Below are 24,980 nucleotides of genomic sequence, written 5' to 3'. Positions count from 1 at the left end.
TGCACGCGCAAGGCGTGTGGACCAACTCCGCTTCACCTCTGTAACCCCCACCGTTTTGCCGTTTTCCGTATGTCTCCTATTGAAAAAGAACTAAACACTTGCGGTTGCCGAGTAACGTGTGAAACGCCCATTACACAGCTATGAAGATTTCCAGCATTCCCATAACACACACACACACACACACACACACACACACACACACACCTTTATCACCAATGCAAATGTGCCCCGTACAAAATACAAGAGACTATTTGTACATATCAGTTCAGTTATAGGTTATTAAGCAAGACTCAAAAATCTGGGGTTAGTGATGGCTATAATCACTCACACCTACAGTACATGTAAAAATTATCCACCTTCATAAGTGGGATACATGGATGGGATGCTGTAGAAATGCTACAGTACAACATGCATTTATTTTTTCCGACCAAAACTACAACAACAGCAACAACAACTGTGACACATTATGACTTTTCACACACTCCACCTCTCTTTAACTTAGGCGTCTTTGTGACCACGCCGTGCTGATAGACCTCACTGAGAAACTCAATGTTACATCATTGTAAATCTGAGCAGGTCCACCCAAACAAGTTCTTCCTATGAGACATCTTATTTATAAATAATGCAAAGATCAATAACAACAAGCAGCTATAAACAAAAGTTAGAGTTCTCTGTAGCTAAACTTTCTCACTATGAGAACAGAAATTCCTACTGTCTGCAACCCCACCAAGATGAACAAATCATTCCCCTGACATCACAGTCCAGAATGTTTTATCAAAAGGGTGCTTGTCAGTTAAGTAAAACAGCTTGTGGACAAAATGTTAACCAGCTGAATTGCTATCACATGGTGGTATACATTTTTCAACTGACATGTCTAATCAACAATAAGGTAGATAGATTGAACGGCAGAGGACATGAAGAGTTCAGTAGCAACATGAAACCTTTGCCTGCACCTATACTTCAACATCAAATCAGATGGGTGATCAAGGTATCAAGCCGGATTACTGAGCTATATGATGATGAAATGAAATTCTCTGGAAATAAACATGACATCTGGAAAAACTCACACATAGCCAACCTGTTACGCAAACCTGGTGAATCCTATCTCTGGGGAAATCACTGAACTGTTTGTCTAATTTAAATAAGAAGCACAAGTTGTTCAAAGGGAGAGAAAGAGAGAAAGATCGAGAGAGGATGTGTTTTTTGTTTTAATAGAAAAGTAATTTACCCTGATGTTATACAAACCAAAGACAGAGGTCAGAGACAGACCAAAGTATGAGGAAAAACCTCAAATAACCCTGCTCTTCATTTCTCCACCACAGGAGTTTCTCACATCTCCATACACGAGCAATTCATGCACTGAGGAGTGTCGGGATGTGGAAGGAGCAGAAATGGGCCAAGACGAATGGTTGGAGCTTCAGCAAAGGAAATTAAGTTATAGAGCAATGTGCTCACTCTATTGTTTTGTACAGGCATACTGTAATATCCTGTGCCTCTGTCTTTCCAAAATTCTCATGCTCTCCCATTCTGCTCCATGTTGTCCGAGTGCTGTCATTGGGTGGATAACTGGTACATTGTCCCAGGCCCTGTGATGGTGGGGGCTCACTAAGCACATCTATGGCATAGTCTACATATTAGGGCGAGGGGGCCCACCTATACAAAACTTTGTCCTTGGCCCCATGAATCATAGCCATGACCCTGTCAGAAAGTGACACTTAACTTATACATTTATACAAAGCGACTCACAGTGCAAGCTAGACATTTTTATCAGCATGTTCATTGGTTGGGATTCAAACCCACAGCTTTTGAGCACCTAATGCAATGCTTTACTAACTGAGCTAGAGGAAGACTCTGAACATAATGACTACCTATCTTGGCAATGCCTTTAAGCAATATAAATACTTTTGTGTGCCTCTGTGAACCTGCTGACCCCAGGTTTTCATTTTTTTCTATTTCGAACTGTAAAACATAACCACCATGGAGTTATGCATACACGTAAAGCATGCCTTTCCATAAATTAAAAAATATATATATATGAAGAGTTTGGTTCCAAAACGCAATAAACGCCATTTTTGAAAAAATAACTTTCAAGAGTTACTGCCAAAATTAGTATTATATCAGGTCAGTATTTAAAAGAAAATTCTGTCATCTTTTCTCCTTTTTCCCAAAACGCAATAAATGCCACTCCTCCTTCTCTGCATAATGCAATAAATCCACTCCACAAATTACAGCGCACCATTCCACGCACTGTAAACAAACAATGGCGGCGCGTTGAGTACACAGAGTCCTAGTTTTCCTCATCTACTTTGTACTTCGTGATCAACAAACAAACAAACAAAAACGGAATAATCATTTAATAGCATTGATAAACCTGTGGTTTTCTGTGACCGGAAAGAAACGTAAGCCATCAACATCTAATAATTTACGCGAGAGGCACTCAGGAGACGATCGCTTGTTCTCCCGATAGCATCTAGCTTCTCTCGTGCTAACACATTGACCCCAGGGGATCTTATAAAAAACTTTCCATTATTTTACTCAAAGTCAACAAGAATCACAGCTGGTCGCTGTGAAAAATGTTGAGCGATGACGTCAAGTATAACCACAGCAATGACAGTGTTCCTAATATGACAAAGTAAGTGTTTTGATTAATGCCGTTAATGTTTATTTTTTTAATCAGTGTGTACAACTGTTCAACTTAATGAATATAAAATGGCAAAAATGAATGCACATTTATACATTGATTGAATAATTTATAGAATTTTGAAAAAAACTTGTCATGGATTTATTGCATTTTGTGGAAAAAAGAATCCGTTTTTATAATAAATCTTTGAAAATCAAGTTATGGATTTGAATTTTTTTATGTTTTTATAACCTAAAGATGCTATGTGAAAGTTTGTAACAGAAACTAGTGGTTTTCATCTTGTCACTTTCTTGGTATAGAAAACACGTTTTTACCAAAATTTGTCAAAATGGATTTATTGCGTTTTGGAACCAAACTCTTCATATATATTTAGCTCTAACTATAAAGTTTTTTACTGAGGCTGCGTTTACATAGAAACAAAAGAAAATGCAAAAGTGGCGTTGCGTTATCACTTTTTTTAGGTGTTTATACAAGCGTTTTGAGGGGCAAATCTCCGTGCATATGGTGACGCAAAAGTGTGGAATATTCAATGTAATATACACTCCAGGCAGCTAGGTTGCAATGTAAAGGAACGGGAACGCGACGGTAGATCATTTTTAAGATTTCCTCTCTGGAGGGTGGTTTCACTTTTTACGTTTTTAAGCCACAAAAACGCTGTCACAGTGTAAACAAAAGGCACATGCGATAAAATATTTTTAAATTTTCACCCTCGAGCGTTCTCATGTAAACAGGCCCTGAGGGTTTTTCAGTGAACTCTAAGTCACAGGCTTTACCCTCAGGTCCAGCTGTAGCGCAGACAATATGGGAGGGTTCCCACCAGGGTCTAGAGTCAAAATAATTCAATGTACCTTCACTGATATTGACTCTTCATAATGTCATCATATCGTAACATGAACTCTTGGAGATTTTTCAAACAAATATGCACAGCTAGCATATGTACCATGGTTCTGGTGATGGTTTGTTTTTGCCTATTCAGGACCTGAAAGTTATTTCTTAGATAAATATTATCCAGTGCATTTATTCTGTCACATCCAGTTTTAGGAGCAGTTATGCTATTGAATACACAAACGATGAGAGTCACAGATTGTTCAGTTCAGTGGGAGATATGATGATAGCTTAGTAAATCGACAATGTTTTGCAAACATCGGGATGTCAACTGTAACAGTTTGTTACCAAACGATCATCGACAATATTAAGAAAAATGACATGATAAAACTTGGAAGTTGCCAAATAGACTAGTAGTTACCATACACCAGAGGTCGCATTAATCAAGGACGAATTCCAAACTGTGTTTTTGAGTCCTTGAAGGGCACAGAAACTGACGCTTAATATAAAAAGAAAAAAATTCTCTATAAAAAGGGGTGATCACTTCCAATTGAAATTCACCCAAATATTTTCTGTCTTTGATTTTTTAGCAGCGACATAAAAATGTAAAGGGCATCTGTTTTTTTGACAGATCAAAGAGAATGACAGATTGCACAAGAGAGAACGAGTGTGAGCGAAAGAACATCCGTGGCTCAAGTGATATCACAGTACTGCGAGGGTAACTGCTCTTTATGCTTTAAAATCAGTCTTGAGGTCGTTTGTGTTGTAGTTTGTGCCAGGCTGCTTTAAGTTAAACACATCTGATATTATTGTATACCGTTTGCTCTTTAAAAGCGATTATGGATAAATTATTTTTTACATATCACCCAGCCCTAGTTCAGTTCCTACACTTAGTGCAGTTTAAATTATAAGAGTGCTTTGCTTCTGGACAGGGGTGTCATGCAAGGGTCCACAGCAGCCTTAAATCAACCCAGTCACATCCATTTTGCCCTTTACAAAAGTTCAACAGCCATTCATCTAAACTGGTTATCATTTTAACGAGCCCTGCTCTTTTCACACTCTCTCTCTCTTTCTTTCTTTTTTATACTCTCTCTCTCTCTCTCTCTCTCTGTGACATTGACTTGGCTGATGTATGAACAGTCTTCTTAGCGTATGTAAAGTTAATGGTGTGTGAACTCATTGCAGTGACGGCACACAAAGTCTTAACAGGGCTATTTAAAACAATAACACAAAGCGTTTCAGTACAACATTAATGCCACCTATCACTTTCTGAATGACTACTGTAGATTTGAGCATCTCCATTACACTAAGAAATGTATAGGCTGTCCAAATCTGTACAAAACTTTTGTTCTTTTAAAAAGTGTATTTGTTTACTTGCATAAATCTTTAAATGGACTCAAAAACTGATCTTCATAGGTAAATAAAAGGTAACATTATAATTGTAAAAGTTAATTTGTAAACCCATAAAGAATCGGATAGCACAAGGAAATGGAATCATTTAAAACATACAATTTCTCTTATTCATCCATATCAATTTTAACCTTATAGATATTGATGTTGAAAACATGTTTGTGTTATTGTGTGAAGTCCACAAATTTAGAGACAGAAAGAGAGAGAGAGAGAGAGAGAGAGAGAGAGAGAGAGAGAGAGAGAGAGAGAGAGAGACAGAGACAGAGACAGAGAGAGACAGAGAGATATCAGTAAAGTAATACCAGGAGGTGAGGAAGAATGTAGGCATGCAGAACAAAATTGGGGGATAGAAACTGTCAGGATGACTTGCTCGGGCACGGAGAACTATGACTGCAGGCTGAGCGAGGGGACAGGATGAATTCCAGAGACAGGTGGAGAGAGAGAGAGAGAGAGAGAGAGAGAGAGAGAGAGAGAGAGAGAGAGAGAGAGAGAGAGAGAGAGAGAGAGAGAGAGAGAGAGAGAGAAGAGTGTGCTCTATATGTGATTGTCACTCACCCTCAGTGGATTTCTGTGCTAATCCAAAATCTTCAGTCCTACAGAATCACCCTCATCGGAAGAAAGACAGCCAGTCTCCAAAATCTCTCGGTGGGAATGCTGATAGCATGTGAGAGAGAGAAAGATAATATACACCGTGTGAGCATACACAAACACAAACTGAGATTGCCTGTAACTGTGGTAACTCATCCAGAGAGTACTCCTCCCCTTTCCCTTCTGTAAAACCTCCCTCTCTCTGGGAGTGTAAACCCCTCTATTCGGCCCTTTCCACTCTTCCCAAATCTATCTGCCTGTTGAAGCATGTGAGACTCTCCTATAAGAGGCAGTATGAGTAGTAGATTGTTCGGACACACACACACTCCATGTACAACCAAACACTCACAAAGCAGAGCCAAAAATCTTGCCTTGATACCAACCGAATACACGCAGACTCAAATCATGTTCAGTTAATGGAAATGTTCACAAGCCCAAGATGTCTTGATATACAACTCTTAACATAACAGTCCTTCAGTACACAAACGAGAAATCCACTAGCATGAAAAATTTTAATCTGCGCCAAATGAAAATAAAAGGCAATACAAGCAATTCAGTTTATATGACAAATTACTTTACTGGAAACCACTTCCTGTATTTTGAACCAAACCATTTTTGTGCATCAGAGTCTTTATCGTGTCAGCAAAACAAACCCAGCCATTACAAACAAAGACTGTAGTTCATATTTGCAGGCACTTGATGGACCACAAAACGGATGGAAAGTGTAAGAAGTCTGGCAGAGCAGGTTGATCCACCTCTTTATGTCAACTGAAATTGCACATGAGAGGTGTGGATGGGCACAAAAGGTGAAAACAAAGGCTTGTTCTGAACCCTTGAAATTTGTTTAAGCCTGACTACAGATTGAGAATGCTGACTGGATTTACACTGTTGATGTGAAATACAAACAGCCAGGTAATATGCTCTTTAAATACATCCATTAGAGTTCAACTCTTGCAGACAAATCACAGGAAAACCACATACAGGTCTTATAATATACTCAGTTTTTCATATGGTAAAACATGCTGGAATACTCAGGAAGCTCATTGGGGTGAATGGAGAGTTGTGGTGCTGACAGCTGGGCTGTGTGAACTTGGATCTCAGATGGCACAACTATGTCCTGCTTTTCTCCTTTACTCAAAATCTGGTACAGCAGCCAAAAGTCTCATTATAAAATCTGTTCTTCGCATTATGAGAGATTCATTGTTATACTCTAGTGTCAAGTTAAGCGTGGTTCCTGTCTGGGGGTCTATAAATACCTACATGGCTTGAGACTACATTTATGTTATTTATACTCTCAGTCCTACACAATTTCAAGTGCCACACACCAAACCGATTTTAAAGCGTAACAATCAACAAGAAACAGCAGAGACAAAACCTAAAGATGCAAGTGTCAGGACTTTTGTAGTACTATCAAAGGCCCCTTTCACGGAGCACTACAGCATGCTTAATTTTTACACCCCTAACCTTCGTTTCACCCTAGATCACAGTCTGCTTCATGTCTGTGGTGATGTTTGGAAAGCCACGTCTGATGTTGAAAGGCTTGTAACCTCCACCGCTGGTGGACCCAATCACAGAGCAGTCTAGAAACAAAAGCATCTCAGGCACTTCAACTCATTTAATTTACTTTTGCTACAAAATTTTCTCAGATACAGATTAAGAGACATACACTGACTGACATACACTGATATTAGACATGTTTAACTGTTCCTGTACATTTATGTCTCCATAAATGTCACCCAGAGCCTTGAACCCAGATGTTGTACAAATAAGAGCTACATTTTAAAGGAGAAAACATAAAGTAAAAATTCTCAACATATTTCTGGTGCATGATTTCTGTCTGATTACAACCTAACAGTCATAAATTGCAACTAACGTCCAGCCAAATATGTAGACACTGCATCAACACTGCATTAACATCCTACTGTTGTATCAAACTTTATGCTACTGATGGTGCACAGTTCAGCAACACTGTGAAAAACAAATTACTTAAGACAGACAAAAATGTGAATTTGTGGTTGAATAAAACACTTATGTAAGGTCTTATTTCACAATCACCATTTGCGACTGAAAACCCTGTAAAACTAACAGCATCAGTTCACAGACGTAGTGAGAAGCAGAGAGTGCCATAGCCTAGCTGACCTTTGAGTTTTTGTCTAAGGGAAACTGGGATTACTTTTGATATTAATAAGCCAGCACTGAATGCCATCAAAAAACTATACTTGCAAAACTTCTAAACCGCTTTGACTCCCCTTTTTAATCCAAAAGATATGGCTGTATACACACCAGAACAAATGTTACAAATTTACCAAAAGATCTTAAACTATTATTCTGTGCTATTTCAAATATTCATCAAAAATAGAGCTATATCATACAACTCCAAAAGCGATATTGATTTCATACAACAATTCGACAGCACAAGTTTGAAAAAAGAAAACTAAAAAAAAACAACAACGGAGTGATTTCTTTGTTGGGGAACTTCTTTCTTCCACCACGGATTTGAAGGCCATAATGACAGGTAACCCTTTCGGCTGTTTGTTGTGTCATAATAACCCAGTAGAGCCGTTTCTCAATATAACCGTTTCTTGGTCACAAAGTGTAGTTTTAAGATTAGTTCAGGCGAGAATATATATGTATATTATTCAAATCTGCAGTCGATTGGTAAAGATGGCGCCTTTTTGAACATTTGCTTGATCGGAAATGTGATTTTGTTTGTTTTGGGTCGATCAAATCAGCAGTATTTGGTCTCATGAATCTATTACTTGTTTAATTTATTTATATTTAGTATTTTTGTTATTGTTTTTGCACCAGGTAAATGTTAATAAAACTTTATTTATATACTGCTGCTTATAAAATATCAGTGGTGGTGATATCTCAACAATTTATTTTAATATTCACATCACAGGAAAATAAGTTATCAAGTGTCCCAATTGTTAGCCAGTGTCCTTACTGGCATTTCCAAACACTTCACCATCACCAAGTGTATTTTAAAATTCCACGCGATGTGACATTATTGCACTACTCCCGAGAAAGTTTACATCCAAGAACCCTTATCTTTGAAGGGATTAGGTCTTTTAGATAATCACTTCCCTATTGGGATGCACAGACTGATTCACGAGCTAGGGAACTTATTGAGGCACACGGAAAGTGTTTAAAAACAGCGTTTAAGCCGTTGGATGTGCGTGTGTGACCATCTGCTCTGGTGGCAGCTTTTTCCAGTCACATATATTTGACCGTATGGCTCAAGTGTTTAACTCTTTCCCCACCATTAACATGTTAACTCGTCAATTAATAGAAAACACTTCGCTGCCAATGATGAGTTTTTCCGTCAATCTGCATTTCCGCTATTATCCACAAGGTGGCGCTTTTACCCAACTTATAAAACCCAGAAGTATTTTCTCAGGGCAAACAATTAAAACTCCATGTATGTTTTGATCATCGCTCTGAATCTGATCTCTAACAAAAGTCCTTCACAACAATTGAAATTATATCAGCTTTTTGCTTAAAATTCTGGATTTTTGAAGAAACCTACCCATATTTGAAAAGTGATAAAAAGAGAAATAAATAAACGTAGGATGAATTTTTTTTTTGTTTAAAAGCAGAGGGTCTGTTCTTTCATTTGATAGATTGTATTTTTATATAATTGAAGAAGAACATTTTCTGGAAGGCATTGAACTTTTGTGAAAATCATAAAAAAGCTGGGGCTGACTGGACACTTCTTTTTAAATGCTGGCGGGGAAAGAGTTAAAAAGCCCCCCTCACTAATTCTAAAATGATTAGTAGGTGGAAGTAGCCTGTCTTTCAGATCCTACAAATCAGAGGTGCCCAATCCTGCTTGTGGAGATCTACAGTCTAGCTCAAACTTTTATTAAACACACTTGCTGTTATTTTTCCAAGTAATCCTGATGGCCGTGATTAGCTAATTCAGATTTGCTGATTAGGTTTGGAGCTGAACTCTACAGGATAGTAGGGGCGAATTCCAAACAGCATTTTGCACACTTGAAGGGCACTTCGGGAAGGGAAGCTGCATAAACAGTCCCATATAAAGAGAAAATGATGTTGTTTTCATTACTCTGTTCGCCAAGTGTATTTTTAACGACCACACTATAAGACACAGTTGCTTAACTCCCTCCATAGTTTACACATCAAGAGTTCTTATCTTCGAAAAAGGCTTGTGATAATCTCTTCTGATTGGAATTTACCCCTAGATCTCTAAGTAAGAAGCAAGACAGGGCACTTTGCCCCCCTATAGAAAAATCCTCCATAACTTCTGTTAAATACAAGAACTAAAAACACTTTAAGCTTATTGTGAGGGAGAAATCCACAACTGCAAGATATTACATTAGGCTAGCAACATGCCTTAACTGGACAATATGCCCTATGCGAAGCTGCTACAGTACAGTACAGTACCACTACTCTTACACCTATGTGAAAAGAACTCGAAATTCTACAAACAATATTTGCTTTTTTCCATATTTAAATCCAATTTCATCATACAACATACAAACAAATCTAGCTTTAATCTAACTGCATTACGAAGACGGTTTAATGGTTTATGAAGCTTAAGAAAAATAAAAGACAGAAATTATAACAACAGCCTGATAAGAAGATGTGAGAGAAGGACTGAGTTTTTCGGTCTGTCAACAGTATGTACATTTTAAATTCCTCTGGCTCCTGCCATGAAGGCAACCACTGGAGGAAGACTTTTAGTCTTTATTATTTGGGGCCAATCCTATCTAATATCTGAGAAGTGTGTAGAGAGGAGTTTTATAAAAGCTTTGCATTATAATAGGTTCTTAGATGAGTCATTTTAATACGCCCTGCTTTATTAAATGTAAACAGGAGTAATCTCTACCCTAATATAAGCTTGTAATACATGTGCTCAATATCTATGCCTCCTTGTTGGCATGTTGAAGGGGTGAGCAATCTTGTTATGCAATCTAAAAAAAATACTCCATCCCAGCAAGCAGGCACATGTAAAAGACAACTAGTTCAAAGTAAAAAAAAATGCAGGTAGTGATTATCTACATAGAGATGTCAGGGCAAACACGGCCCAAGGCTGTAGTTTTAAAACATTATGGAGTGATATGACATATTTTACAATAGATTTGCTTTGAAAATCACTTCATACATTAGTACAAGACAAATATATCATGTAACCATTAATGGTTTTGGCACTAAGGTTAATAAGACAGAAGTGCTTGCATGGCAAAACCTCCTTTCACTTTGGTAAGTACATGAAAACGTGTCTATACAGTGCACTATTCAAATAAACAAAAACCCACATCATCCACAGAACTTGTAGAGCTCATCCAGGGATCCAGTTCTGCATGGAAATTTCCAATTCTCAGTTTGGAGGTCCCACTGGCAAAACAGACAGATATTGGACGATCTGCTGCACAGTAACAATGCAAAGTGTCTGTTAAAAATGTAAGCAAGTTTTCCACCTGAAGGAACAATTTTAACCCAGCCAATAAGAAGTGGGCTGTATGTACTGCCCTCTAATCTACCCCGGATAGCCCCGCCATTAAACCCTGAAACAGCAGCTACGTTCCTGGACGCCTGCACAAAGAATAGCAGCTACTGAATCCTACACTACTGCTGTGAATCCTAAAATGGAAACATTTTCAATACAAAGTGAAAAAAAGAAGAATTAGGGATGCGCCTAAAATCTTGGCGGAAGCCGAAGACAATGAAAAACTCAGCCGAAGACTGAACTAATTTCAAAATGTCCTTTTTAATATATTTATTTCAGATTATTTAACAATGTTTCTTTTATTCCAGCAGTCTTAATAGGCCCTACACCTGGTCACTTTTCTGATCAGAAACAGACAACATGCCTTGTTTCTGAGATAGACTTGTTAAAACTGTTCCATTTACATTCAACCACATAAATGAGTCTTGGCTAAACCGATATTAATTCGATCTTCTATCCCTGGGCAAATCACAAATAACCTATTCATTACTATGTCTTAAGAAACTTGAAACAACGCTTATATAGCACTGTATGTTGAGCAGCGAATCCGTGCATGTGTGAACGGTCAAGCACTGGCAAAGAAATTGAGACGTGGCAAAATTGACAAGAGCATAACAGATGAAAAAAGGCTTAACAAAGCAGTCTAACAAAAATTGTTAATAAATGTTTAATTTCTCATTTAATATAAGTGTGTTTGTCACTGTAGAACTTAACTGGTTTTAGGAAGTTTTTATTACGTACTGCTGATCCTCTTCGTCATTATATGACATGAGATGAAAAGCTAAAGTCTCTCATTCGCCATGCTTGTGCATTCAGGATGTCTTGATTTTAAATGATAAATTAAACTTGTACTGCTGTATGTTTTCGTGTCTTTTTCAGACACTTTAAAATACGTTTATTAACATGTTTGCTGCATTTGCTTATATGAGCAAGCGTCTCTTAGGGGCCAGTCACACCAATAGCGTTTATGGCAGTTGCAGGCGCCTTTTTTGAATGATATTCTATGGGCAGGGCGCGTTTGCGCGCTGTTTATGCGCGCCGAGCGCCTTGCGGTTTTTTGCCGCCTGCCGCGCACGCGTTTTTGAAGGAGCGCTGAGAGCGGAGAAGCGCCCGACGTCATTCGTGTCTTTCCATTGTCCAATCGAATGAGGGGAGAGGCGGGCCTTACGTTGTGGTGAGGAAAGTTTACAGTTGCTTTGAAGAACCGGACTCCACTCGCTCACTCTCTCCTGCGTGTTTGTGCACCTCTCATCCTCAAACAAGGTCAGAGCAAGCGTCCTCTTTTTAAAGTTTCTGCTGATATGACAGTTAACAGCAAAAGAGCGCTCACGCTTCAATATTTGATTGACAAGACAGCTGACTCGGTGGTTGCTTAGCAATATGAAAAGCCGCGTCGCACTGCTCTTTTTTTTTAAAAGGCAGTGCGTCGCGCCTTGCGTTTGCAAGCGTTTAAAGCGCTTTTGGTGTGACTGAAGCCTTACTCTGCGCTGGTTACTTGATCGCTACATCAAAGACCCCGTTGTTCAGTAAAATTCATTCGTCCATTTCACTTGTTCACTCGGTTGCTGAACATTCGGTGCGTCTCTACCAAGAATATATGGAAGCATTGATGAATTATTGCATAAAACAGGCTATAAATTGCATTACATCTTAAAATATTAGTATTTCTATTACACACAAATTTACATCAAACCATCTATCCCATGCAAACTAAAAAATATCTTAGTGGAAGCAGTAGACCAGGGGTCTCCAACCCTTCTCCAGGTAAGCTACCGTCCTGCAAATTTTTGCTTAAACTCCAATTAAACACGGCTGAAACAGCTAATCAAGCGCTGGGTCCGAAAGCTTAGGGGGCATGCACACCAAAGCTTTTTTACTTGGCTGAAAACGCCTGGTGGACCGCTTTATTTCAGCCGACTGACAGCTTTCTTCAGCGGAGCGCTTTGGTTGCTGTGATACTCCTACTTTGTTTATCAGTCGTTGTACGACGCGCCGGTTGGTTGTTGTGATATTTGTCCCACCCCTGAGCTCTGGCTTTCAGCGCGGGAAAAAATGGCAGCTGCTGGCTTTTTAAAAAAACACAGCGCTTCCATTAGAAACAATTGAAAACATACGCCGGCGTCAAAGCTTTGGTGTGCACGCCCCCTTACGGTGCATTCACACAGGGTGTAAGCGCTAACGCTTCCCATTCACTTTTAATGGGTGACATAATGCGTTGGTTGCCGAACTGAATTGTGGATCCGTCAGCGTCGCGTCAGTGCCGTTGCTCGCATCAGAAGTTGAACATTTCTCAACTTTTCAAGCGGCAACGCCAATCATATCGCCTTATGCAAATAATCTAGGCAGAGCCAGCCAATTACGTTTATGGAAGATCGGAGCTTGTGTTGCGGCCACTGTGATTGGCCGTTGGCCACGCTTCAGACAAGCCTTCCGTCAAGCATTAACGCCTTGCTGCCTCATGAGGCAATGACTTCGGCGGTATGAAGGCAGGTCTGGAAACACATTCAGACAGCCAGAATTCAGAATTCTGTTTAAAATATGAACAGAGAGCACCTCTAACTAATTGAATATTTGAAAACTACAACACAAATTTCTCATTTGAAATGCAATAAAAAAGTGTAAAAAGTGAAAATATAACTTTACACTAAATTTGTGCTGAAGCTGCTTCCTTGGCCGCCAATTTTATTTTTTCGAACACTACCAGGCTCGACCCCCCGCGCATGCCGATGCATAGAATTGTGGGACAACACGATGAAGGTATCTCAGGAGTCAGGAAGTACACCAAACTTTGGATGCGGACAACCCTTGATGCTTCCTGCCTTGGAATGCTACCTCCAAAGTCAGCATGATTTTAGAGCTTTCGAATGCAGCCAAGGTGTTCAGGATTGCTTGATAATTACAGACAGGTGTGTTGGAGCTGAAGTCTGCAGGACCGTAGCTCACCAAGCTGGAGACACCTGCAGTAGACCATCCAGCTATTTCCCACTAAGTATACAGACATACTACTCATTTCACATATCACAAAACGCAAGTACAGAAGTAGACGCCAATTTGATCCCTGTCTAAAAGAATATACACGTGGATATGAGCAAAGTAGATATACTAAATATCACAATATCAAGACAACCCTGGTGGGCAGAAAAACAAGCGTTTCATCAACTAAATCAGGCTTTTATCAGATTTACAGCTAACAAATTAACAACTAAATTCACCTCAGGCATATGTGGTCTAATACTGCTCCTGACTGAGCTTGTGTACTGAGCCCTGAAGACCTCCAACTACATTCTTTTGAAACTATCAGTCATATTTCAGATGGTTTCTGGGGGCTCCATAATGACGACAGCTATATGCCTAATCAGGGTCCCAGCACTATATAACAGATTATAAGCACTCTTTCAAAGTAACTTAGGCTACACAAGAAATGGTTGTTGCTACATTTCTACTTGCCAGATACTCGGAAAAGTATACCAAACTGTGAGGAATCAAAGTGTTTTCTCACATGAAACTTGATGAAGGGATATTCAAATAAGTGTTCAATGCACGCAGTGAAGTTGAAACTACACAAACACATGCTACGCGCCTAATTTAACAACGATTGCAATTACATTTAATTACTGCAATTTATGTGTTTTTTATTAATATACATTCATATTTAATCTACTTAAATGCATAGTTTGTAAAGTTCTAACATCAAACAGACAAAAAATTGTAACTTAATCTGTTACCTGAGGCGACAGAAACATGGCATAGGTGCATTTTCCTGGTTTCCTATCGAGGTAAAAATGCAAAGTCTGTTACTTAAAGCGTCAAAACGTTGTTAAAAACGTTAAATGTTTGTTTATGAAAAAAATATTTCGACTGTAAATTCTGATTGAATGTGAGCACGCGCTCGAAGACGTCATACATATTAATGCGCTAAATCACGTGGCTGGCAAGACAGGAACTACATAGCTTGAAATTACGAAGAGTTTGGTTCCAAAACGAGATTTTTTTTTGTCAAAATCTGTTTATTAATATTTTAGCATGTTTTATTGTGCTACGTAGCTGTATTTTTTTTTAGTTATGAAGGCTTAAATTTAAACAAACGAACTGCAGTTTGATATTAATTGGAATGTACAATCAAAAAATTAGATTTTTGAAAAATTAAAAAACGGAGTTATCTCGTTTTTAAACCAAAAATCTTCATATATATATATATATATATATATATATATATATATATATATATACAATTAATTTATTAACAAGAATACAAGAGTACTTTGTGCAAGTAATATATTTTTGTCTTTTCTTTTATTTAGGTCAAGTCAGTTTGTGAAAACAGTCTGAAGTCTCCACTTTAATGGCTGTAACCTATTTCAAAGCTCAAAGAAAGGAAAATGGCACATTAGCACATAAATGTGTTGCAGTCTTTTGAGGGCTGAAAATGGAAGCCCTGCCTGCACCACTGGGACTATGGGCTTAAATTTAAATATAACCTTATTATTGACCACAGTTTTCCTTCACAGGGTGTCTAATGAAAGAACAGCTGAGACCAGCTGAAAATGACACAGACTAGATTATACAAGCATATATATATTTATCTTAAAACAGTAAATTAGAGTGACAAAAACTTTTATAATTCGTAATAAAGGATTTCCTGTCTATTGTTTAATTTTTGGCCCACAGATATCTTCCAGATACCTACAAAAATAAAAACATTTACATGTGAAAATATGTAAGAACTAAAAATTCATTTTTAATGTATTGGTTGTTTAATTAAATACCAGTTATGTTTCAAGTGGTTAAATCAATGATTGGGGCAATATTTCTGCTAACATGACAAGAATCCCTCCATACTGTTTACAGGCACAATATAGACCAACAACAACTCTTTCTCTGCTTCTACCACAGTCACTTTCAAGGCACAACAATCCTCAAAATACACACAACAAGACAGCAAAAACAAAACAAATGGTCAGCAAGTGGTACCACACTGCATGTGCATTCTGGGCTAAATGGCTTTTCATTTAAAGTGCAAAACCTAAATTATGTATTTTTAATATTCATTTAAGATATGTCAACAATTATAAAGTATTAAGACATACACTGCAATAGACATAAGACATATGCATTTGCCATTCTTTAAAGGAGAACACCACCATTTATCAATATTTTACTATGTTCTTACCTTAACTTAAGACAAATTAATACAACCTATCTTTTTTTAATGCGTGCACTTAATCTTTGTACAGCACATGGTGAATTCCTTAGGATGAATGTAGAAGCCATGAAACACTTCCATGTTTTTAAGTGCTGCAAACTAAGTGCTCTCCCACCATACAATATAGTTCTTTTTTTAATTTGTTTAAAAAATCACCACATTTTATTTTGTGCCCCCATACTTACTTGTCTTTAAATAGGGAAAACATGGAAGTGTTTGGTGGCTTCAAAATTCATCCCTGTTTGGATCCTAAGGAATGAATGGGGCTAGGCTACATGCTAACACATTCATGATGCATTGAACAAAGATTAAGTGCACACATTGAAAAAAATATAGGTATGTATTAATTCATCCAAGTTGAGGTAAGAACATAGTAAAATTAAAAAAACTAAGTTTTCCTTTAAATAAGAACTGCAAATTGAGGCAAACTGGAATTCGTTGAAACAAAAGTCAATGTCTGCATATTGTTTGACACACAAAACCTCACTGAAATAATGGTACATACATTAGATTACATATATGAGTCTGTGCATTCTCTCTGTAAATGATATACATATTCTACAGCACATCTAACCTGCAGTACATGTATGATTAGGCACAAATATAAACACAGTGACAGTTTTTTCAGCCCCCTACTACTAAATAAAGCACAAAAAGTGATTTTAAATTATTGATTATGTTAGTGATAATAAATATCGTATCACATAGAAATAATAGAGCAAATAAAATAAAGAAATAAAACAAAACACTTTGGTTATTTTGTCTTTGTAGATTGAATTACATACAAACAACAGAAATGAAAGCCAAGCATAAATAACTAAAAAATAATGACATTAATAACTAACAAAAAAAAAAACTTAAGACAACGCTATTTTGTAAAACACAACAACAGAGAAAAGGTAATGTGCTGCATAGGAGTTGGTAGACTCTTAAAAATTCAATTTTGGTTCCTCCTTTTGGTCACGGGTTTTTCAAAGAACCATTTCTTTCTTATCTTTTTATAATCTTCGGATGTTAAAGGTTCTTTACGGAACCGTTTAGTCAAAAATTATTTTATCACCTATTACTCTAGTGGGTGTGGACTATTTATGCATATTTACATCTATTGAAAGCTACCATATAATTTACTCATAATACAATTTTAAAATTAATATAAACATAATGGCTGTCAAGTAGAATTAAAGACATAGTGAGTATGTCGGTGGTCATGTGCTTTCTTCATACCTGTTACTTTTTGTGCCAGTCTCTTTTTTATTTAACCTTTATATAACCAGAAAAAAATGGTTATATAAAAATGTAAATATCATTTGCATGAGGGTCCTGGCAAAGATAGGGTTCCTTATTGAAATCACTACTTCTCCTTTGAGTGAGGATTTAAAGCTGTGAGATAAAAGCAAATTGGGTCATTTCTGTGTGTAATTTCACTAGTTGGATAAAATGGTAAAATTGGTCTTGGTTTCCAAACATGTTTTTAACACCCCCTCAATCTGCCATTGGTAAGACAAACAAATAGTCCCACCCCAAATGTATGTCATTAGGATATGCCAATTTGCTCTCTGCACTTTAATGTTTGGGCTGAATAAAGCCTCGCTCAGACCACCAGCGACGTCCTCAATGTGTGTAATCCAGAATTAGGAATGCTTTCAAGGAGGTCATTGGGAAACGTTCCTAATTCTGGTTGTCATAAACAAACGAGTACTGGCCACCGCAACTCACGAGAGACGCGAGTGCTTCACTCTCATTGGTACTAGTCACTCGCAAAAGTCGCTTATGATTTGCATAGAGTAAAATTTTTGTCAACCATGTCGCGTCGCTGGACACGGCCACATACTGTCACCAATTGCCACTTTCGCTTGTGTCACCGGGAGTTGCAAAGCTTCCATTGTAGTGAATTACTGTAGATCATGTCGCTCTGCCACTGCAAGTCACTGGCGGTCTGAACGGGGCTTAAAAGAGGAATAATGTTTTATGGGCACACCCAAAAAGTCTTTGGAATGTGGTATAGCCTTATATATGTTCAATAGCTTTAGATTGTGACACCCAGACATACACAGGTATATAATACAGGGCAGAGGACTTTAAACTAATGAACAAATAAACAAACAGGAACTGGAATGGTTTTTCTGTGTGAGAGAAACTGCCAAACACACAAGCACTTGACTCTCAGCAAACAATACAAACTATTTTTAAATGTACTTGTGCTAAAAATGAAACCAAATTATAAAGTCTTTTAAAAAGTGACAATTTAGTGAAAAAATAAAGTCTGGCCTGAAAAGGCTATTAAATGGTGCCTGCAAGTAAGATGATTGATAAGAAACAATAGGAAAGATATAGTTTCTACAGTTGGGTGGGTTTCCTGCTGTGTGGCTGCCCACCTGAAGGTGGCACTGTCACCAGACTCCTAAGATAAACACAAGGGTTTCTTCTCTTTCCAGCAGGTTGGGCAGCATGCGGTGGTGGTCTTAAAGACGACATTAGTGACTGTATTTCCTGCTGATGTTGAGAAAGGCTAGCTTCTTCCTCTTCCTCCTTCCTTGTAGGAAACTGGAACTGGCCTAAACTCTGGGCTGTTGTACTTCTTCCTGATCCTGCACCACCAGTACCATTTTTCTCCTTTGAAGGGGTCCGCAGAGGTCCACCTAGCCATGAGAGGGCACTCACACGTGGGTGCAGAGGCTCCGGAGCAGCAGGCGGAGAAGCCAAACTCTCCAGAGAGGAGATGCTCTGATTCCAGGCCTGCTGCAGGTCTATAGGAATAATCTTAGTGGCCTCCACAGATACACAGGGAGGGAGGGAACCCGTGCCGCTTTTCCATGGCAGGTTTTTCTCTCCACATGTGAGTGAAGGAGGGGCTGCAACTGGGCTCTGACACACATCCACTGAAGCTGGCACTAAGAGAACCGAAAGAAACAAAGAGGACATCAATGTTAGGGATAGGTTACTATTAAAGGGGACATGTAACAATAATTTTTTATGTCAAATAAATGTTTGGTTTATTTTCTCTCTCTCTCTCTCTCTCTCTCTCTCTCTCTCTCTCTCTCTCTCTCTCTCTCTCTCTCTCTCTCTCTCTCTCTCTCTACACTAAATGGCTGTGCCGTGGTTGGATAGTGTAGATTAAGGGGCGGTATTATTATAATAAGATCTCCTTATGACATCATAAGGAGAGCCAAATTACAGTGACCCCATTTTTTTCATTCTTGCAGAGAATGGTTTACCAAAACTAAGTTACTGGGTTGATCTTTTTCACATTTTCTAGGTTGATAGAAGCACTTGGAAACAAATTATAGCACTTAAACATGAAAAAAGTCTGCCATGCCATGGCCCCTTTAATTGTTAATCTTTGTTATGGTAATAGACACAACTGTGTTCATTCTTCACCTGATTTTGGTCTCTCCTTTGGTGTTTCTGGAGTCTTGCGAGCCACAAAAGTGATGCCCACGTCTTCATCTTTATCTGGTTCAGAATGTTTGTCTTCATCAATCCACAGTGGTACCACTACTGGATCTGAACATGTGTGTACAAAAACACATTACATACAACAAACAGGGATTTTATATTGGCAAACGGTCATTGAATTAAATATAACATATTCTCTCCAAGTACATCTAGTGACCAACCTTTGTCCTGCCAGCTGACATTACGCCTGGGTTTATCATTGATGTCTTGATCTTTAGTATCTGACCCTTTCTGCTGTAATAAGTTTCAATATTTTTAATTAATTAGGAGGGAGATGGAAAATAATGCAATTTCATCAAAGGACAAAGATAAGTTATCTTTAACACAATAAACCAGCAACCCATCACTCATGATAACTACAAGTAATAACACACTTTAGCCTCGTCTAAACATTGCCTTTGGGTAACTGTGACCTTACACACACACACACACACACACACACACACACACACACACACACACACACACACACACACACACACACACACACACACACACACACACACACACACACACACACACACACACACACACACACACATTCTTGCTTCTCATGGATTACCATTCAGTAGCCCTCTCTCAGGTCCAGCTAACTCAGCTCAGGTGTCTTAACTCAACTCTTGCCTTTTTTTGACTGCGGTCCTTTTTGTGGCGCTTGTAGTGAGTGGATTTGAAGGACTCAAGGCGTTTACGCATATTCCTCTGAAACACCTCCCTGTCCTGTCTCTCTTTGTCGCCGACTGTCATGAAGTGGCGACTGTAGTGGGACTGGTACTGCAGAAACAGAGGAGAGCAACTGTTTATTGATGCAATCAAAGTTTTAAACATGTTGCATATTTTACTGCTATACAATGTTATAATCCACAGAATCATAATAGAAAGAAAGAGTGAGGCTGTGTGGTTGTTTTATACCCGTCTCCTGGGTTGGTAGAGGTTTACTGCAAGTACATGATGTGTTTCTGATTCCTCCTCTATCTTGGCTCCTGGCACTGTGTCAATCACCTGAAGGTCTAGGCACACACCGCTCCCATTCTCTCTCCTGAGGGAACACACACAGAGACAAACATACACATGTACACTTGTGTTGAAATGCATGTAAACACTATTGAAACACTACTAAAAGTCTAAAAATGCTTCCTCAAACGCACACTGATTACTTACAGGTAGTTGGTTACATTTGTGGCCTCTGGGAAAGAGGTTCTGCTAGCCATGGACGGTAGAGAGAGTCTTGCAGAGGTCAACACGTTCCCACCCTGAGAGAAACAGAAAGATTTCCTACTGAGAAAGCATCAAATAGTGAACTTTTGTGTCACAGCGTGCTGAATCCTTGATTTTGATTGGCTGACACACATATAGGAGTCAATCAAGTGAGGGTTACTGTGCAGTCAGCCAGTCATGTTCACAAAATAAACTTACTTGCCAATTATATTAAAAATATAAATACATGGACATAAAACATTGAGAAGACAGAGATCATGGAGTCTCTGTATAAAAATATACAGAATGCAGCAACTAGCCAATCAAAATCAAGTATTCTTCACAGTTCAATTACAGTTCAAAATCAATTCAAAAAGTGCGTCTGACATGTTTTCTTGTAAATTAGCATTTTTTCAACGAATTCTGCTAACAACGCTGTATTTCGGAATGCCCTGAGGCCGAGATTAAGGGGATTTGAAGCGTAAGTATTTGATGAATGTATAATAAATGTCATGAGCATTCGGTTGGTGTCATTATCACATTTTTGACGAAGGTGCGTTTAGCTGCCTTTCCATCCGAGCTTCTCTCTCTATCTTTCTCTCTGGCCCTCATTGCTGTGCCCTGTAGATGGAAACCAGATCTCCTCTCAAATAAGCAAGCTTTGAACATTTACCCCACAGACAGTTTTACTTACCACAAATAACTCTGGCAAATGGCTAACTAATCTCTATTGACATGCATGGGCATCATGGTTTTAATCACAGTCTGTTTCAGCTCTCTTACCAATTGACCTATCAGTGCATTGAAAATTTTGTCCAACAGACAAAATGTACATAAACACACTTAGTTTTGAACTTGCAGAAATGTTTCCATTTATTATGTTGGCTTTGAAAAAGCCAATATATTGTTATTGCTATTAAACTTATTTTTATTATTATTATTCCGCTTTCTTCTGAGACTAAATTTCCGACACTAACTCGTCCTAGGGCTTTCAAGCTACATGCACCAAATTTTCCACAGACCTTCAGACTGCTCTGACTTAGTGTGCTATATCTTTTCTAACTGATGGGACCTTCCGAATTCCTAAACGGGGGGCTCGAACACCCCAAAATTTCCATTGACTTAACATTGAGACAAACTTTGACGGGTCATAGCTGTGAGTAAGAAACTTGTAGAAACTTGTGGCTTACCACATTTAAGGAGGCTGACAGGCTCTGTAAGAACATACATCACAATGGGGTGTAAGCTATACCCCTGGGGTGTAAGAGGCCCCCAAAATTTCCCATTGACTTATAATGGGGCAGGAAACATGCCCATATAAGGGAATGAAAGCGTCCCAGATGGAATATCTTTACTTTAGAGTGTTGTAGAGACATGGGGGTGGGCTCATTTTACTCAGTCATCCTATCAGTCTCTTAGGATCGCCCCAAAGCTATTTAGCCACGCCCCTAGCAACAATTTTGGGTACCCTAGCAACATCTCCCATAGACTACCATTATAAAAAGCCCAGATGGATATCTTTACACCAGAGTGTCATAGAGACATGGGGGTGGGCTCATTTTACTCAGGCATCCAATCAGTCTTAATAGGATTCTTATTGAGGCATTAAGCCACGCCCCTAGCAACCAAATATGAACACCCTAGCAACATAATAAACAAAGCCTTTTATCTCTTGATCTGAACATCATAGAGACATGGGGGTTGGGTCTTTGGGTCATGTTAGCTTCATGCTAGCTCCATGCTAAGTCAAACTAGCTTCATGCTAGTTTCATGCTAGCTTTATGCTAATTTCATAATACATTTTGTTAAGTTCATGCTAAATCATGCCAACTTCATGTCAAATCTTGTTAGCTGCACGCCAAATAGTGCTAGCGTCATGCTAATCATGTTAGCATCATGCTAATCATGCTAGCTTCACGTTAAATCATGCTAGCTTCATGCTAATCATGCTAACCTCATGCTTACTTCATGCTAATCATGGTAGCCTCATGCAAGCTTCATGCTAATCATGCTAGCATCATACTAGCTTCATGCTAATCATGCTACAATCATGCTAGCTTCATGCTAATCATGGTAGAATCATGCTAGCTTCATGCTCATCATGCTAGAATCATGCTAGTTTCATGGTAGCATCATGCTAGCTTCATGGTAATCATGCTAACATCATGCTAGCTTCATGCTAATCATGCTAGCATCATGCTAATCATGTTAACATCATGCTAGCTTCATGCTAATCATGCTAGCATCATGCTAGCTTCATGCTAATCATGCTAGCATCATGCTAGCTTCATGCTAATCATGCTAGCAACATGCTAGCTTCATGCTTGTCATGTTAGCATCATGCTAGCTTCATGCTAGTCATGCTAACATCATGCTAGCCGCATGATAATCATGCTAGCTTCATGCTAATCAAGCTAGCTTCATGCTAATCATGCTAGCATCATGCTAGCTTCATGCTAATCATGCTAACATCTTGCTAGCTTCATGCTAATCATGCTAGCATCATGCTAGTTTCATGCTAATCATGCTAGCTTCATGCTAACATCATGCTAATCATGCTAGCTAATCATGTTAGCTTCATGCTAATCATGCTAGCATCATGCTAGCTTCGTGTTAATCATGTTAGCATCATGCTAGCTTCATGCTAATCATGCTAACATCATGCTAGCTTCATGCTAATCATGCTAGCATCATGCTAGCTTCATGCTAATCATGCTAGCATCATGCTAGCTTCATGCTAATCATGCTAACATCATACTAGCTTAATGCTAATCATGCTAGCATCATGCTAGCTTCGTGTTAATCATGCTAGCTTCGTGCTAATCATGTTAGCATCATGCTAGCTTCATGCTAATCATGCTAACATCATGCTAGCTTCATGCTAATCATGTTTGCATCATGCTAGCATCATGCTAGCTTCATGCTAATCATGCTAGCATCATGCTAGCTTCATGCTAATCATGCTAGCTTCATGCTGATCATGCTAACATCATGCTAACTTCATGCTAATCATGCTAACATCATGCTAGCTTCATGCTAATCATGCTAGCATCATGCTAGCTTCATGCTAATCATGTTAGCATCATGCTAGCTTCATGCTAATCATGCTAGCATCATGCTAGCTTCATGCTCATCATGCTAGCATCATGCTAGCTTCATGCTAATCATGCTAGCATCATGCTAGCTTCATGCTAATCATGCTAGCATCATGCTAGCTTAATGTTAATCATGCTACCTTCATACTTAAACATTCTAACAGCCAGATAGCCTACTAAACTAAACTTCTGTCAAACCGTTTTAAACGTTCAAGCTACGCTTTTTCAAGCCAACATAAAGTTTGTCTTCAAACTTTAATATCTAGTTATTATTATTCTTCTTTTTCTGGACACTTTTTCGGCGCGTAACTCGTCTCGCACGGTTTGGCGTAGTGCCATGAAAGAGGGCTCAAATCGACCGGATTATTGAGGAGAGGTGTGCTATGACTTTTATAAGCGATCGGGTGCAGGATTTCCGAAAGGGGCGCGAAAAACCTCCCGAAAACGTCCCATTGACTTTACATTGCGTCGAACTTTGGAAGGTCATAGCTCCACTCTAGGATTTTGTAGAAACATGTGGGTTACAGCATTTGAAGAGGGTGGTAGGCTCTGTAAGAACATACATCACATTGGGGTGTAAGTTGTACCCCTGGGGTGTAAGAGGTGCCCAAAAGTGCCCTAATGGAAAGTCAATGGGGCGAAAATCCCATAGACTAACATTGCCAAAAAAATTTGACAGGTCACAGGTCCAAGTGAGGATTTCATAGAAACATGTGGGTTACTAACATTGAAGAGGGTGCTAGACTCTGTCAGGACGTCCCCCACAATGGGGTGTAAGGTTACCCTAGCAACCGTTTTGGGCACCCTAGCAACACCTCCCATAGACTGCCATTATAAAATGCCCAGGTGGATATCTTTGCAGCACAGTGTCATAGAGACATGGGGGTGGGCTCATTTTACTCAGGCATCCAATCAGTCTCTCAGGTTCCTTAAAGACTAACTAAGCCACGCCCCTAGCAACCACTTTTGAGCACCCTAGCAACATAAAATTCAAACAGTTATATCTCGGCATCAGAACATCGTAGAGACACGGGGGTTGGACCGGTTTACTTGTGACTAGGGGTGTAACAATTGGGCACATCATTGGCCACT

At 38.8% G+C, this 24,980-nt stretch overlaps 1 protein-coding gene across 1 annotated transcript in view; it reads right to left on the bottom strand.

Annotated features, from left to right (window-relative positions):
• Positions 1 to 15,223: 15,223 nt before the first annotated feature.
• Positions 15,224 to 24,980, bottom strand: part of slc9a5 (solute carrier family 9 member A5) — a 35,766-nt gene continuing 26,009 nt past the window's right edge. The window contains exons 11-16 of the mRNA XM_065267706.1: positions 20,758 to 20,849; positions 20,509 to 20,635; positions 20,221 to 20,370; positions 19,758 to 19,830; positions 19,519 to 19,644; positions 15,224 to 19,031 (exon numbers count right to left, since the gene is read on the bottom strand). Of these exons, the coding sequence (XP_065123778.1) occupies positions 18,478 to 19,031; positions 19,519 to 19,644; positions 19,758 to 19,830; positions 20,221 to 20,370; positions 20,509 to 20,635; positions 20,758 to 20,849 (1,122 nt within the window). The 3' untranslated portion in view covers positions 15,224 to 18,477. The remainder of the gene's footprint in view (positions 19,032 to 19,518; positions 19,645 to 19,757; positions 19,831 to 20,220; positions 20,371 to 20,508; positions 20,636 to 20,757; positions 20,850 to 24,980) is intronic.

This window comes from Paramisgurnus dabryanus, chromosome 2, assembly GCF_030506205.2.
Source record: "Paramisgurnus dabryanus chromosome 2, PD_genome_1.1, whole genome shotgun sequence".
NCBI classification, from domain to species: Eukaryota; Metazoa; Chordata; class Actinopteri; order Cypriniformes; family Cobitidae; genus Paramisgurnus; species Paramisgurnus dabryanus.
This window is presented reverse-complemented; position numbering and strand designations above follow the sequence as displayed.